The sequence below is a fragment of the Cyprinus carpio genome, chromosome B22, assembly GCF_018340385.1.
Source record: "Cyprinus carpio isolate SPL01 chromosome B22, ASM1834038v1, whole genome shotgun sequence".
Taxonomy (NCBI): Eukaryota; Metazoa; Chordata; class Actinopteri; order Cypriniformes; family Cyprinidae; genus Cyprinus; species Cyprinus carpio.
The window spans coordinates 3,050,212-3,066,405 of NC_056618.1; the positions used below are offsets into that span (position 1 = coordinate 3,050,212).

Genomic DNA, 16,194 nt, shown 5'->3' on the forward strand with positions numbered 1-16,194 from the left:
AATATTTTCCAATTTCAAATTTTAATAATTCCCAATTATGTCAAAACAACCCTTCCTTTTTAGCTTTAATCCAATAATAATTAACGACTTTTCCCAATTCCTGTTTAACTACACTTAATTTAAGCAAAGGACTATTCATTTTCCAGTACTTGGCTCGCCCATGTGCGATTGTTTTGATGGTGCGCGTGACGTCAGCGGGGAGGCAGTGCGTGACGTCACGGAGCTGCATTTAAAGCGCTGAGTGATGCGCGGACACGGCCAGTCAGTCAGACACTCACCGCAGTAACACAGCTGTCTGTTTGTTTAGAAGCCGCTGGATTTATCAGAGAAGAGGATCTAGAGAGAAAGAGTCTTCCAGATTTCGCGCGATGGAAAACTCGACCCTCAACAACCGCTTCAGGACTGCGCTCTTCAGCCACGGTGAGTGACGCTCTCTGTTACTGTATCACATCCCTGCGCTCCTCAGAGACACTGCAGGAGCCGACCTGCGCTGCTCACTGCTGAGGGCACTGGAGGAGTGTTCGCATTGCTCACACAGCGCGGGGCAGTTCTGAGACTGGCTCAAGCTGTCATCAGTTCTTACAGAGTCCAGTCTGCACAGACACACTGCTCACGGTCATCTGCAGCCTCGTGTTTGCTCGACTGTGACATTGTGTTTAAACATAATTATTCAGAGATCAGCTGTATTTTTTCCCCTTCAAGTGCAGCTTTTAAAGGTCATTATCATCTATGCACTGGCAACATCCTAGCTACCACCTAGCAACCAGCCAGCATGTCACAGCTGCTTGGCAACACCACAGCAACCAGCCAGAACACTGCAGTATATCACCTTCAGATTTCCAGGCAAGGCAATTATTCATATTCTAGTTGTTTTGATCAAATAGTTACTATATAACATAAGCATCGAGGACACAAATTTTCAGAAAAACATGATTTTCTGAAACAATCTCATGCAGCACATCCTTCCCCTGCCCCGGTGATCTCTGCAGTGTTCTCATTGGTCGGGAGTGTGTACTGTACTGAGCAGTATGCAGGCATGTACTATCAACACATTCCCAGCCGTGAGTTATTGTTCTTTCATTGTGCTTCAGTGCTCTGCCCTTTTTTTTCTGGCAGCTCCTCAACTCTCATGGCGTTATGGGCTGTGTTCAGTGACTGCACACTTCAGAAACTAGGGGCCATTTTAAGCAGCGTCGCCAAGTCTGTGGTTTTCCTGTGGAATTGGGCTATTTTAACACTGTTGCCGTGAGTTGTTTTTTATGTCAGTGAGTAGACGCGACACCAATAACGCGATATTTAGCCCCTGAGATGCTCATTTTACCCGGGAGCCCCACCAAAAAATGTGTATTTTACCCCCGGAATGCAATCTTTAGCAGGAGAACCCCCTCAAAACGTGATTGGGCTAGTTTTGAGCAGCAATTGGGCGGATTTTGTTATGAAAACCTGGCAACTCTGATTTTAAGGGCCATTTCAGTTACAGTATCTTTCCAGTGTGCTGCAAGATACGCTCCCTAAAAACTCCCACAATGCACCATTAAAGCAGGGCACAACAATGCTCACTATTAACAGAGTTAAGTACAGTAGGACAGTGAGTGTGTTGGGTCCCTCACAGATGTTGCACACTGTTGCTGTATCTGTGATCATATGCTGTCCTTACTGGAGATGTGAAGGAATAGAGGCATAGATTTCAGAGCGTGCACCAGCAGTGTTTACGTCACGATCCTGTGGAGAGAAGACTGGATGAAGGAAGCACACTAACTGTTGACCATCTGCAGTCACGCTGCTGTAAGCCGCTCCGTTCAGCAGGATCCAAGCCTCTGATGAAGCCTCACGCTGCTCCTGCGCAAACAACACACACTCAGACGCATCACATTCGGGCTGTTTTTAGTGTCTCTGATCAGAATAGATTGTTGCCATCTTACTTTACTCCGTGTTCTGTGTGAATGACCTACTATACAGCTGAATGTGAGATGCTGTATCCCACAATGCAATGCCCTTGAAATGCTGTTTGAATGTTTCTATGATTGCATAATGTGTACTGTACTTTACCTACTAATTTAAAAAACAGCCAACAGAGATGAGAGTATATAGCAGCATGCTACTCTTCGCTTCTGAACATAGTCATCAGGTCCAGTGCTGCTTATAGCAGTCAAACTCTCAACACAGAACTGAGACACGCAACTAGTTAATCCCCTAAACCTGATCGTGACCCAGCACACACAGCTCCTGCAGGAGCCCGTGATTCCCCTCGTGGACAGGAAGACGTCCAGCTGTGAGCTGCAGTCTGCGGTCAGAGGAGCTCGCGGCTAGCATTCCTGGGCTAGTGTTTGGCGGACGGCGCTCGGAAAACACATCTCTGCTTAGATTTGTGTCAGTGAACTGCAGAACTAGAGAAATGTGTGAAAGGGGTGCGAGACACGGATATGGGCTCTGGATTGATCTGGCAGAAGCAGGTGACACTGAGTAGAGCTCACCATCATCTGACTCCGGATCCATACACATACAGCTCTGATAGCAGGAATATATTTACAGCAATGACTCAGAAACCGAACAGAATTATGTCTACAGTGAAAGATCAGGGTGTCAAACTCAGTTCCTGGAGCCCTGCAGAGTTTAGATTCAACCATAATTAAACACACCTGATCCACCTAATCAGGTCCTTTAGGCTTATGTGAAAACTACATGTGTGTGTGTGTGTGTGTTTGACACCGCTGCTCTAGGCCAAGTGTACTGAGGATTCGAAAGAGAAGCTTTTTACACTTTATTTTACAGCACATGCACTGTGTACGTAGAGTGTACTTGTGCAAGAAAGAAGTAACCTAAGATAACACATGAGTTTACCGTGGATTAAGATTAGCATCGTGGTTAGTACCTGCTTATTATTACCCTGTTATTGTATTGTAAGGACTGTAAAATAATGAGCTACCAAATTTCAAAAGTGTAATGTGAGCTGTAAGGTGCCTGTGCTTTTCTCCTTTTCTTGTTCGATTAAAGCTCCTCCGTGATCTAAAACTCTTTGGTAAATGACATGGGTCTTTTCTTTTCTGAAGTAGCGTGAAGGACTGTCTGTAAGCTCCAGAAGAGCATGTGTTCTCCATACATGAGGTTTAACACAGAATCGGCCAGCGCAAGGCACTTTAGGGCACTGCCTGCGGAGCTGAAACTCAGGATCTGCTGCTGTTTTCATGTCCAACATCACACCAGCAATCCAGACAAAGCGCTCCGTTCATTCTGTTTACTTCATTATGGAGTTCAGTCTTATTGTGTCTTGTTTCTGCATTATTTCTAATAGGTTTTGAAGTGTGTTGATCTGTGTTCTCTGCTCTCTTTCTCTCTGGGTTGGTCGTGCTGTGGGATCCATCCCTCCGGTTGAACCGTCCGTTGATCAGAGGATGAGGTAAGCCCGTGTTCACATGTGCTTCAGATCTCTAACCGCTGTGTATAGTAGCACACTGTACTGCTCATACTGTACTTTATACAGCGGACGGCCCCGAATGCAAACTGCATTACACATGATGAAGGACCTCTTTTTCTGCTGCTTGCCTCATTCAGTGAGTGGCGTCCGGCTGCAGGCCCAGAAATAAATACAGTAAATGAAAATAAGTGCATTATGGGATGCATTGTGTGGCAGAGGTTGAAGGTTATGATGTGCTGCAGTATGAGCAGTGTGGTAGTGCGCTGTTTCTCACGCTATCAGGCCATTCTTATGATGAGAGATGAGTCCTCATGTTGTGAATAAACCCTAAACAGTTTCTCATTCCTGCTGTTGCTCAAGAGAGGGTTTGGTCACTGGTTTCACCGAACCCAGTTTTTCTTGTCCTGTCCGGTTCCTGTGGAATGCTGCCTGATGAAGGGCAGGTGCAGGGATGATGAGCGCAGCTGCGACAAACCTCAGTGCCTGCTCTCACATTAACACCGGTTCAGCACCTGTCCGTATGATGAGCTGCTCCTGTAGTGCAGATTCTGAATGAGCGTCAGTGCTTCTGTTTCCCAGCATGCTCTGGTGACTGAGTGACACGTGGCTCTGCAGCTGTGTTTGAATGTGTTGATCTGTGGACAAACAGTGTGTTGGTGGCAAGAGCATCTCGTTTATTTTCCACGTGTTCATGCCGGCGGTTTTAATGCGACCTGCTGCAGATGCTGTCTCAGACGTTTCTCCTAAAACACAAGTACTGCCATCCTAGTTGACACTGAGCTGTGAATGAATCAGCTGTGTAAAGCAGCTCAGATCATCTGGTCATGGAAGAGTTTAACGTTTGAGTTCATTTTGAGATCCTCAATTCACTTTTGACGTACACACACTTTGAGAAACTATCGAGATCTTCTGAAACTCCCAGCAGGCTTCTTCTGAAAGAGAAACAGTAGGACAGACAGTAAAGCTATTAAACGGTGTTGTGATCTTTTGTTCCCATGCCGTTGTTGTTCTTTGCTTGTAATAATATTATCTCTGTTTCCTCATTTGTGTTTTCTGCTCCATTAGTAAAGCAAAGATGGAAACATGCTCCCACTCTGAAAATAATTTGTCACATGAAAGTTTTTCTGTATACTCCATGTTAAAGCTAAAGGAATGGTTTAGCATCTAGTCACCCTCATAAAACCTCAGAGGGCATAAAAATGCTGTATGTGATCCATACGATAGCTTTGTGTGAGGAACGGACTCATGATCCCACTCTGAAGACTCTGCCCCCGTTCGTTTAGATTGTGTGGCATAGAGACGAGCACCACATGACATGAGGATGAATAAATCAGGGCTTTCCATTTCTGTCACGTGTCTACTAATGAAGCACTGGGTTAGCTTGTCTTCAGGTCATGTTTTCACTAGCATTTCTGACGGAAAACCCAAGGACAGTGAAAGTGGATGTTATGAATTCGGCCTGTTCTGAGGGTGTGTGAAACTTTTTGTTTTCAATCTTCTGGCTGAAATCAACCCACCATAGACCAGCCGAGCCCACCGATGACAAACCGCTCTACAATAACATGCTATCTGTAGCATCCGCAGTCTAGTGTGCGCTCTTCTCTCGCCACGATGGATGCTGGTGATCGTTTTGCCGTTGCTCGTCTCTTTTGGGTGTGGTGGAGATCTCTCTGTGGTGCTTCTAGTGCAGTAAACACAGAAAAAGGCCCAAAGCTGCAGTGAAGCCAACTCTGAGGTTGTGACGTCATCCCATCCAGTTTTAGATTTGCAGACAGCTTCTGACCGCAGATATGTGCCTACTGTACAACCGCGTGTGTGTGTGTCTTTGATGCCTGCAGTTCCTGCCTATATTTGGGCTTCATTAGGCCTTTAACTAGCACGCTGTGTTTCTCTGTCCTTAAGCGTGCTCAGTTCAGCGGGTGTGTTGGAAACACCCAGCAGTTTCTCCCAGAACCTCTCTAACCTGCGCGCCCAGTACAGCCGCGGCTTTAAATATCACACAACAAAAGCATCTATAGAGCAGTCTTTATGAGTGATGACGTCACGCCTCGTGGCATCTCTCCACCCTCCTCAGGACTTTCACTCAACACCTACACTCAGCTGCCTGGAATTTACTGGATTAAAGAGTATTATTTTACTGTAGTCAGAAATTTACTGTGAAATCAATGCATGCTGGTCATTTTCTTACTAATGACTGTGAATGAACAGCAGAATGATGCAAACATCACAGTCGTTTACTGCTCTGCTTTTACTGTGAATTCACATTATAAAGTCGGTAACTAGTTGTTTACTGCTATAATTGTTTTGAATTCACCATAATGATGATTGGTGATTTGTTGGGGCTCTTTGACCTTGTATACTAATATTCAAATTTCTGATTTAGTCATGTCAGAAGTTAGACAAATGAAAACATTTGTCAAAATGATGAAAAGCTAAAATATGAAAAGCAAATTGCCTGATTTTAAGATAGCCTAACAATTACAGTATTAGCATGAACATGAATATTTTATTTACGCATTAAGATTATTCAATAACTTATTTCATATTCATAACTGTTTGTGGATGGACCGTTCACAATAGTGAAGCTACTGCTGAGAAACATTTTTGAAAGATGTGACACCAATCCTCGACATATAAAACACGACTATGGTAACACTCAACTAATAAAACCAACACTACAACATAAACCAACATTACATTAAAACAAGTTCAGTAGCACAAATAAAACCAACAAGAATGAAAAAACTACAGCATGATCTATCCATGCTGCATTGCATGCTGGGAACTTTCAGAGCACATCTGCACTGTAGAAACACAGTATGATGCTGTTTGTTTACAAGAAATATCTGATAGTGCAGTTAGATATGAGAGAAGTCCCTCTGTGAAATTACTGTGAAAGTAATACAGTTATTAACCTGGAATATACTGTAATTTCACACTTAAATTTTAACAGTGAACTATATTGTCTATCATCTACCCTCCCTGCAACTGTAGTGTCAGATTGAAGTGCTGTTTCCTAACCAAGAACATGGGCTCTGTGTGTCGAGTGAAATGACACTGTTATAAAAGCCAGCGGTTACTGGAGTCGAACATCTATATATCCTTAGGAGCAGTGTTTTTTGTACTTTTAAAAGTGTAATGCACTACAATATTGCATTACTCCTTAAAAAAGTAACTAATTCTGTTACTTAGTTACTTTTTAGGGAATGTTACGTTACCTTTGCGTTACTTTTTCACCTGCACTGGGCTTGCTTGTTTGTTTTTAATATAAAAATTTTCTATTTTTGGCAAATTTAAAAGACCTTTCACACCAAAAGTGAAACGAATAAGCCTCAGGCTGAAGGAAATATAAATTAACATCTGTACAGTTAAGAGCACTTAAAGAATAGAACGCAGGATAAGAAAGATCTAGAGCTGGTCCGAATACCATTTTTTTTTTTTTTTTTTGAGCTACGAAGCTTCGGTGGTAATCAACACCGAATATTTAAAGCTTCGGAGGGAGGGGGCTGAACATATTCTTCTCTAACACCGTGTCTACACTGGATGCGGCGCGCGCGGCTGACAAATCCCCGACAGTAAACTGCTGCTACGTTCTATTTGACGTACTGACATAAATTTCAAATGATTTTTAACGGTCACTTTGTCGCATCCAGTCCAGACAGACTTTAGCTGTCGCTTCCGGTGTAGACACGCGTGATACAAAATACACAGGTTTGTTAAGAGCAATACTTTTAATATAGACAAATTATTATTTTTTTATGACTGCTGTATTCGCAAGTATTTCCCAAGCAAATTAAGTGCACGTTTTTATCATGTGTAAAATTACTGATTAACATGCCGGATAAAAGCAGGGTTTTTTTTGCACCAACAATATACTACAGGCGTATTAGTAACAGAACTCGGGTGATTTTTGAAACTTGATGTGCTGTTGTGGGAGGACAGTTTCAAATCACATATTTGGCACACTGCCTTTGTCTTGTCCTCACTCAATTTAAAGTGCTCCCACACAACTGAGGTCTTGGCATTTAGTCTAGATCTACAGTAAGATCATGTTCACACACAGTGCCTCTGAACTCACTCCTGATTCTCTCAGCATGAGGATAGGAGAGCTGTCAGTGGGTGCAGGAGAAAACAAGGTTCTGGCGTTACTGATCTAAAAAAGTAATTGATATTTTCTTGTAAATTAAAAGTAATGCGTTACTTTACTTAGGATTAAATAATGATTGTGATTGTTACTGGATTATGGCCGCAGAGAAAATGTTCTGATGACAAAATCTGTATTATTGCACAAAAAAATCCCCAACAGATGGGTACATGCATATACTTGTTATAATGTTGATAAGTTATTCTAAATTATGTAATATATGTCTGCAGATAGTAATTTACATAAAACATTCACACACTTGTGTGTGTGTGTGTGTGTGTGCTTTTATTTTAGAAACATCTGTGGATATTACAATGTCACTTTCTAATTACAGAGCTTCTTATTACAGAGCTGGTGAACTCTAGCTTTCTGTCCATGAAATGTATAATAAGAATAATTAGAACTGTGTTGTAGCTTTGATCAATGTGGATTAGAGACAGAATGATGTCATTTATGGTCCTTCTTAAACACTCCAGTTTGTGCTGCCATCATCAAATGATGCTGTTACTTCATCACATTATGGACATCACATAAAACAACCACGACCTTCATTTCACAGCTGTCCATGTCACTCGGTAACATCATTAACTCTTTTCTTTGCTTTATTTTAATTTGTATTACATTTTAAACAATACATACATAAAAAATAAAACAAATCTGAATTAAAAAAAAATTGTCCTGCAAAGATGTATTACAGCTAAATATATGAAATATTAACATATTGCAACAATAATAATAATAATAATAATGAAAACAGATTATTTTCTTGTACATGCATGAGTGTGTCTCTGCACAGATGAACTCACTTCCTGTTCCAGCCGCACAGAACGGCTCCATCCTCCCGTCTGTCGTTTCTCTGGCTCATTCTGGGTCTTGTGGTCTGGAATGACTCTGGAATGCCTGTGAACACCCAAAGACGCTTGCCTTACAGAGACTTTTCTATAAATATACCCCAGCCTGGTTCTCATGGCTCTGTGCGGCCCCAGGAGATCTGGCAGGCACCGAGCGCTACATCAGACGGCCAACCAGCAGTTGTTTTGGGTTGCCGCTAGAGAGTGTTGGGCATATGGTTTGAAAGTGACCAATCAGGCAAAATGGAGTTTTAAATGTCTCATTTGAGAAATGCTTGTAATCCTAATGATGTTTTGCTGTGATAGAGGAAATTTTCTGCATTTTGCTGATCTACTGTTCTGCAGTATGCAGATGTTCAAGTGTACCGGAGCCATCCTGACCTCTTCTATCAGAGACACGCCATTCCCTTTCACTTCAGCTCCATTTCCATGACACTTTTCATATTTTTAGTATATCCTGTTCATTTTATTGGCTGACGTCAGCCACCTGCTGCATGTGCTGTATGGAGCAGAGCACACTGCCCCTGAGACTTTAACCCACAATGCACGGCACTCCATTAGCACTTTGATCTCAGGTGTGCTGAATAAATCAGAAGTAATGTCATCCTTTTAAATATTCCTTTCTTTATTCTTGATGTCTGAGTTGAAAACTGGACTACAGTTTGGCATCATACTACTGTTAGTTATGTTTATTGCTACATCAGGTTTGACTAGTTCAGGGGCGTAGATTAAATTAAATTCATCCCCCGCACTTTTTCAGCCAAGTGTGTTCATACAGAGGTTTTCAAGAGCTGGTGTGAATAAATATAGATTTAAACTCAGAGTCAGGATAGTCTGCGCATGACCTGATATTTTATTCGGACCCAGTCACCCAGAATAAAGCGAGATGAACATTGCGGAGCGCTAAACACTCATGCAGTGTGTGTTTCATTCAAACTCGAAGCCGAAGGGCGCTCACGCGCAGAAAGTCGAACCAGGTAAATGGACAAGCGTCCAGATATTGCTGTATGAAAACAGCAATATCGGACAAACAAAAACGTTTGGAAACATGAAGACATCAAACATATGATTGTGACAATAAATGGTTTATTTAAATAAAGCGTATGAACAATGCAGTGCTAACTGACATTGCATTTATTACAGTATAGAAACTATTCTGCCTTATTATATGTTAGAATGTTTGTAGTAAATAAACATTAACAAATCATTATTATTGATTATTTTCCAGCAGTTATCTGATTTCTAAGCCAATTAAAAGCTAGAAAATTAGACAAAAAATAAAGTTGCCTAATCAAAAGTAAAACAGTAAAATTGAACAGAAAAAGTTGAACAGTAAAATTGTTTTATAAATAGTTTTTTTTTGTTTTGTATTTTTTTTTTTTTAATTGTTTATTTATTTGATCCAAAGTACAGCAAAACAGTAAAATTCTGAAATATTTTTAGTATTTAAAATAACTTTTCTATTTGAATATAGGCCTATTTTAAAATATAATTTATTGTGATTTCAAAGCTACATTTTTAGCATCATTACTCCAGTCACACGATCCTTCAGAAAACATGTTGATATTCTTATTTTCTGTTCAAAAAACTTTTATTATAATGATGATTAGATATAATTTTAGAATATTGCATATTAGAATGATTTCTGTAGGATGTGACACTGAAGACTGGAGTAATGATGCTGAAAATACAGCTGCACATCACAGAAATAAATTACAGTTTAAAAGTAATTCAAATAGAAAGCAGTTATTTTAAATAGTAAAAATATTTCACAACATTACTACTTTTGCTGTACTTTGGATCAAATAAATTCAGGCTTGGTGAGCAGAAGAGACTTCTTTATAAAATATTTAAAATATTACTGTTCAAAAATTGTTGACTGGAATATAGATTACAGAAATTTTATACTGTAATGTTTTATATATATATATACACACACACACACACACACACAAACCCGATTCCAAAAAAGTTGGGACACTGTACAAATTGTGAGTAAAAAGGAATGGAATAATTTACAAGTCTCATAAACTTATATTTTATTCACAATAGAATATAGATAACATATCAAATGTTGAAAGTGAGATATTTTGAAATGTCATGCCAAATATTGGCTCATTTTGGATTTCATGAGAGCTACACATTCCAAAAAAGTTGGGACAGGTAGCAATAAGAGGACAGAAAAGTTAAATGTACATATAAGGAACAGCAGGAGGACCAATTTGCAACTTATTAGATCAATTGGCAACATGATTGGGTATAAAAAGAGCCTCTCAGAGTGGCAGTGTCTCTCAGAAGTCAAGATGGGCAGAGGATCACCAATTCCCCCAATGCTGCTGCGGCGAAAAATAGTGGAGCAATATCAGAAAGGAGTTTCTCAGAGAAAAATTGCAAAGAGTTTGAAGTTATCATCATCTACAGTACATGATATCATCCAAAGATTCAGAGAATCTGGAACAATCTCTGTGCGTAAGGGTCAAGGCCGGAAAACCATACTGGATGCCCGTGATCTTCAGGCCCTTAGACGGCACTGCATCACATACAGGAATGCTACTGTAATGGAAATCACAACATGGGCTCAGGAATACTTCCAGAAAACATTGTCAGTGAACACAATCCACCGTGCCATTCACCGTTGCCGGCTAAAACTCTATAGGTCTAAAAAGAAGCCATATCTTAACATGATCCAGAAGCGCAGGCATTTTCTCTGGGCCAAGGCTCATTTAAAATGGACTGTGGCAAAGTGTAAAACTGTTCTGTGGTCAGACGAATCAAAATTTGAAGTTCTTTTTGGAAAACTGTGACACCATGTCATCCGGACTAAAGAGGACAAGGACAACCCAAGTTGTTATGAGCGCTCAGTTCAGAAGCCTGCATCTCTGATGGTATGGGGTTGCATGAGTGCGTGTGGCATGGGCAGCTTACACATCTGGAAAGACACCATCAATGCTGAAAGGTATATCCAAGTTCTAGAACAACATATGCTCCCATAAAAAAATAACATTTCTGTCCCTCTCACTTCTGAAATTATGGCTACACCCTGGACTAGTTTGACAAGTTCTTCACTCTTTAATACCAAAAGGTAAAACTGGTTGTAGATTATCTGCTCTTTCAGAAAATATCTGAATGTATTGTTGGAATAACACTGGACTGGAGGTGGTGTTTCAGACTGGATTGGAGTTGTGTTGGATTGGTGGAGGTGACAGACAGGGTGTGGAGCTGCAGCTGTGCCCTAAACGCCTCCAGATGTGCCCGGCAGCGACAGGAAGCAGTAAACATGCTGGGTGCAACACTGGATGACAGGCCTAGATCCCTGCTGCTTCTGAACAGGATGCTACTCCCCAACCCTGGAAGACACTTTAGCTCTGAGAGCTGCTACAGTGCGTTCGGTGTTATACAGTGAAGTATCACAGTAAGACTGAACTGAAACAAAAACAGTGCCTGTGCTCACATCACTGTAATACAGGTCTGCAACAACAGTGAGATAAAAGACACCAGTGTGTAATGAATCATCGATTGTTTTATTAACAGTAAAAATTAGGGTTGGGTCAATGGACAATAGTCCATCACCAATGGCTGACAGACTGCTGATACCAATTTTTGCCCAACCCTAGTAAAAATCAGAACTAGATTTTCTGAAGAACCATAATCCATCTAGTGGATGCGTTCAGCACTGTGGTGATTAGAACAACAGGCCACTGAGATGTTAAACATAAGGAGTGATGCTAAAGGACATGTTCATGTCATGTGACCGAGAGACTCCCGCTGACCTGTGTGTGGAATGTGGAGCCACACTGATGTGCTTAATGAAGTTAACGAAGACATTCATGACACTGTGTGTGTTTCTTCTGACTGACTCACATTACCATGCTTTGTGTCTGTGTTTGTGTGTGTGTGTGTGTGTGTGTGTGAGAGAGAGAGAGAGAGAGAGAGAGAGAGAGAGAGAGAATGCATGATGTGACCACAGTTTCTGGCAGACAGAGCATGTGATTTATGTTGTTTTGGCCCCTTGAAAGTCGATTCTCTGTGTTCATGAAGACCGTAAAAACATACAGCACAAGCTGCCAGCCATCACACACTAAAATACCTGTGTAGATGCTCATATACTTCTGGGAAAATACATATCTCCTCCATGAATTTACACCAGATATTCACTGTCTAACTACAACTGCTCCAGTCAGTTGTTTATTCATACTCATGACATTCTGAAGCCCAGTGAGATGAAGCAGAGGTTTGCTTTAAGTTCATGCTGCTCTTTCCCATACAGTACAGTGACCAGGAGCACAAAAACATGCACTGTAGTTTAGGTTCTCTGATTTCATACTGTTGCTTTGTATTTGTTTTTATTTCCTGAAAGTAAAGAGATCAATATGTAATAATGATTGGCAGTTTGCTCAAACACTGAATCTAGCAGCAGAGTATTTGATGAATGACTGTATGCTGGTATTATCTCCTGCTATTGCATCTTTTTTAAACATAATTCTAAGCATCTAAAATAAATGAATGAGGTATGAATGAGGTAAAGATGTGACAGAAGTGTGTGTGAGAGGCCCAACATGTGTTTTTCATTCAGCTATCAAAGTGCTTAATCTGTGTTTTCTTCCCTTGCTGCCACATTCCCAGCTAACAGAATTTTGTTATAAGAACGTTCTCCAAATATTGAGTGTTGGTTCTGGGAACATAAAATGTCCAGTTTTCTGGACATTAGAGGAACGTTTTTTAAAAGGTATGATGTTCCTCAAACATTCTTTCAACTTAATTTTGATGTAAAATTCAACATTCTTAGGAACATTGATTTGTAACATTCCAAAAATATAAAAATGTCCAGTTTCCTTAATGTTAGTAAAATGTTATTTAAAGGTTAGTATGATGTTCCTGAAACATTCTTTTAATCATTCAAACACGTTGCTGTGAACAAGTACTGAAAGAAAGAGAAATAAGAACACAAACTACAACTTTATTCAGCCACAGCCTTAGATGAACTGGAGATAAAAGACTTTAAAACTCTCAAGATCTGATTAAACAGCTGCACAAACAGCATTACCAGCTTCAGTTATTACTGCCCAGATTGACTTTATGTCTGTTAGACGTCTACAGAAGTTCTTACTGAGAATTAACAGAGATTTAGATGTTGACGTCTTATTAAAAAATGTTTCGTTTGAGGTCACCATCATGGAGATTTTTTAGTTGAGCTTTTGACCCTTGACTTTTGTGAGTTGCTTCTTTTGCAGCAATTGCAGGTGTTTTCAGAAAACATTTCTGCGTTGATAAACAAGTCAACATGTCTGTTTTAATAAAAGTTCTCTGAGAGTTACGAAGAACATTTTTCTGCTACTGCAAGAGTGGTCCGGGCGGTTTCTAAAGCGTTGCTCACTAAATTTTCTGCTGTTTAGCTTTACAATTGAAATGTTAAATGGGAAGAAAGTAACAAAATCTAATGTAGAAAAAAATATATATAATTTTAACATTTAAGGGTTTTATGTAAGATTGTCCAAAACTATTTAAAAGTCCATTATTTTTTATATTTTTTTTGTAACAAACTTAGACATCAGCACTCACCATGCAAACCTCAACAATAGCGACAAAAAAATATAGCGACAAATAAAAAAATATATATATTGCAGCAATGCATTCTGGGAGCCATGAATATGTTTTGTATGCTGGCATGAAGTATGTCACTATTGTTGTGTTTCATATGCCGAATGTTGATGTCTGTAAGTGTATTAATGACACATGCTTTAAACAAAAAGTTAACTGACGGTGTTATTTATAGAGTCACAAACATCAACAATAAGCATCTGAAATGCAACAGCGTTGCAAATTTTGGTTGAGTTCCATATTTTAATAACACTTCAATTCCTTAAGACAGCAAGTACTGAAAAAAGCAATCATTTAAACTACTTAAATGTAATCATTTGTCTGTTGTTAAAACAGACATGTTGACCTGCTTTACTATCACAGAAATATTTTTTGAAAACATCTACAATTTTTGTAACGCAAGCAACTCAACAAAAATCAAGGGTCAAGAGCCCAACTAAAGCAAACACTGATCTCCATGATGGTGACCTCAAACAAAACATTTTCAATAAGACATCAACATCTAAACCTCTGTTAATTCTCAGTAAGAACTTCTGTAGATGTGTGACAGAAATAAAGTCAGTCTGGTTAATAATAACTGAAGCTGGTAATGCTGTTTGTGGAGTTGTTTAATCAGATCTTGAGAGATTTAATGTCTTTTATCTTCAGTTCATCTAAGGCTGTGGTTGAATAAAGTTGTAGTTTGTGTTCTTATTTCTCTTTCTTTCAGTGCTTGTTCACAGCAGGTGTTTGAATGATTGAAAGAATGTTTCACGAACATCATACTAAACTTTAAATAACATTCTACTAACATTAAGGAAACTGGATATTTTTTATGTTTTTATAATGTTTTTATAATGTTACAAATCAAGGTTCCTAGAATGTTGAATTTTAAATCAAAATTAAGTTGAAAATGTTAGAGGAACGTTTTTAAAAGGTATGAATGTTCCTCAAACATCAAGAAAACTGGACATTTTTTTATGTTCCCAGAAATAACACTGAATATTTGAAGAACATTCTTATAATAAAATTTTGATAGCTGGGTTACAAACAAACACGTATGCATTTGTTTGCTGAAACCTTATTGTCAGTCATCACAGCTTGTGCTGAACTTTCAGGACCTGTAGATTCACTACTGCAGTCACTGGACAACAAATCTACATCCTAAATGCAGATTTCTGCTAAACTGAGACAAGTTCCTCAGACATTTGCCTGCCTTCTCAAAGCATGAAGCTGGCACCACCATATAATAGAAATGGTTTTGTGTCGTGTTGGCTTACATGTGGTTTGTGTCAAACCAAAGGCTTTGCTTGTAGATGAAACAACTTAATCAGGCTTTTTCACAATTCAGGTCAGGGCTTCCAGCAGGTTAGTTACATATACTTACTCTCCCCGATAAGTCTCATGCGAAGCATGCTGGAAACTAGAGTTTCAATATATAAACTGCTGAACATGCCTGCGTAATTTAACTCAGTCAGCTGCACATTTTAGAGGATGACATTAAAAAAAAGCAAATACAGTTTAGAAGAGAAACACAATTTTATTGTGTAGATCACAAATAATATGAAGTTAGTGCAGGGCTTGACCTGGAAGAACCAAAGATATAAAGAACTGGTGAAAGTCCTGTCAGGATATGAGACTCACAAACTTCTGAACCAAAAATTTCCTTACAGCTATACAGAAAGGCTCAGTCACCTAGCCGACGTCCAGATACGTGAACCAACTCTGTGTGATAAGACAGTATTGGACCAAATGAGAAACAAAGTGTGTAAACCAAGCGACAATGTCATTGAGTCTCTCAGCAGAGCAGACAGTCCATTACAGCAGTTGACTGCAGACCACAGATGCTCTTGACTCTTTTTGACCTACTAATTCATTAGCATTGACATTCTTATCCCGGTAACCAACACTAAACACATCTGTTTATCATTGCCACAGATATTCCCCTGATGTATTTAAGAGATGAAGCTTCATGCCACATAAATGGTTTTCTCGATTAGTGGAATCAAATAAAGTTATGTAGGCTGAAGAAAACAGGGCCGTAATTCTTATAGACCTGAAACATAGATATGTAAACCATTTAGGATCCATATTGACTGATATTAAAGGTACACTACAGTATTCTGAGACTGAAACATACAACTGCAAGTTAAGACTTTCTGCTGTTGTTTTTACGTCAGCCCTGTTCTTCTGCATAGATGAATGTG

At 39.6% G+C, this 16,194-nt stretch overlaps 1 protein-coding gene across 3 annotated transcripts in view; it reads left to right on the forward strand.

Annotated features, from left to right (window-relative positions):
- The first annotated feature begins 251 nt into the window (after positions 1 to 251).
- LOC109049621 (septin-4-like) overlaps positions 252 to 16,194 on the forward strand; it is a 57,823-nt gene continuing 41,880 nt past the window's right edge. For all 3 annotated transcript variants that reach the window (XM_042749968.1, XM_042749967.1, XM_042749969.1), the window contains exons 1-2: positions 252 to 420; positions 3,390 to 3,397. In XM_042749968.1, the coding sequence (XP_042605902.1) occupies positions 369 to 420; positions 3,390 to 3,397 (60 nt within the window). In that variant the 5' untranslated portion in view covers positions 252 to 368. The remainder of the gene's footprint in view (positions 421 to 3,389; positions 3,398 to 16,194) is intronic.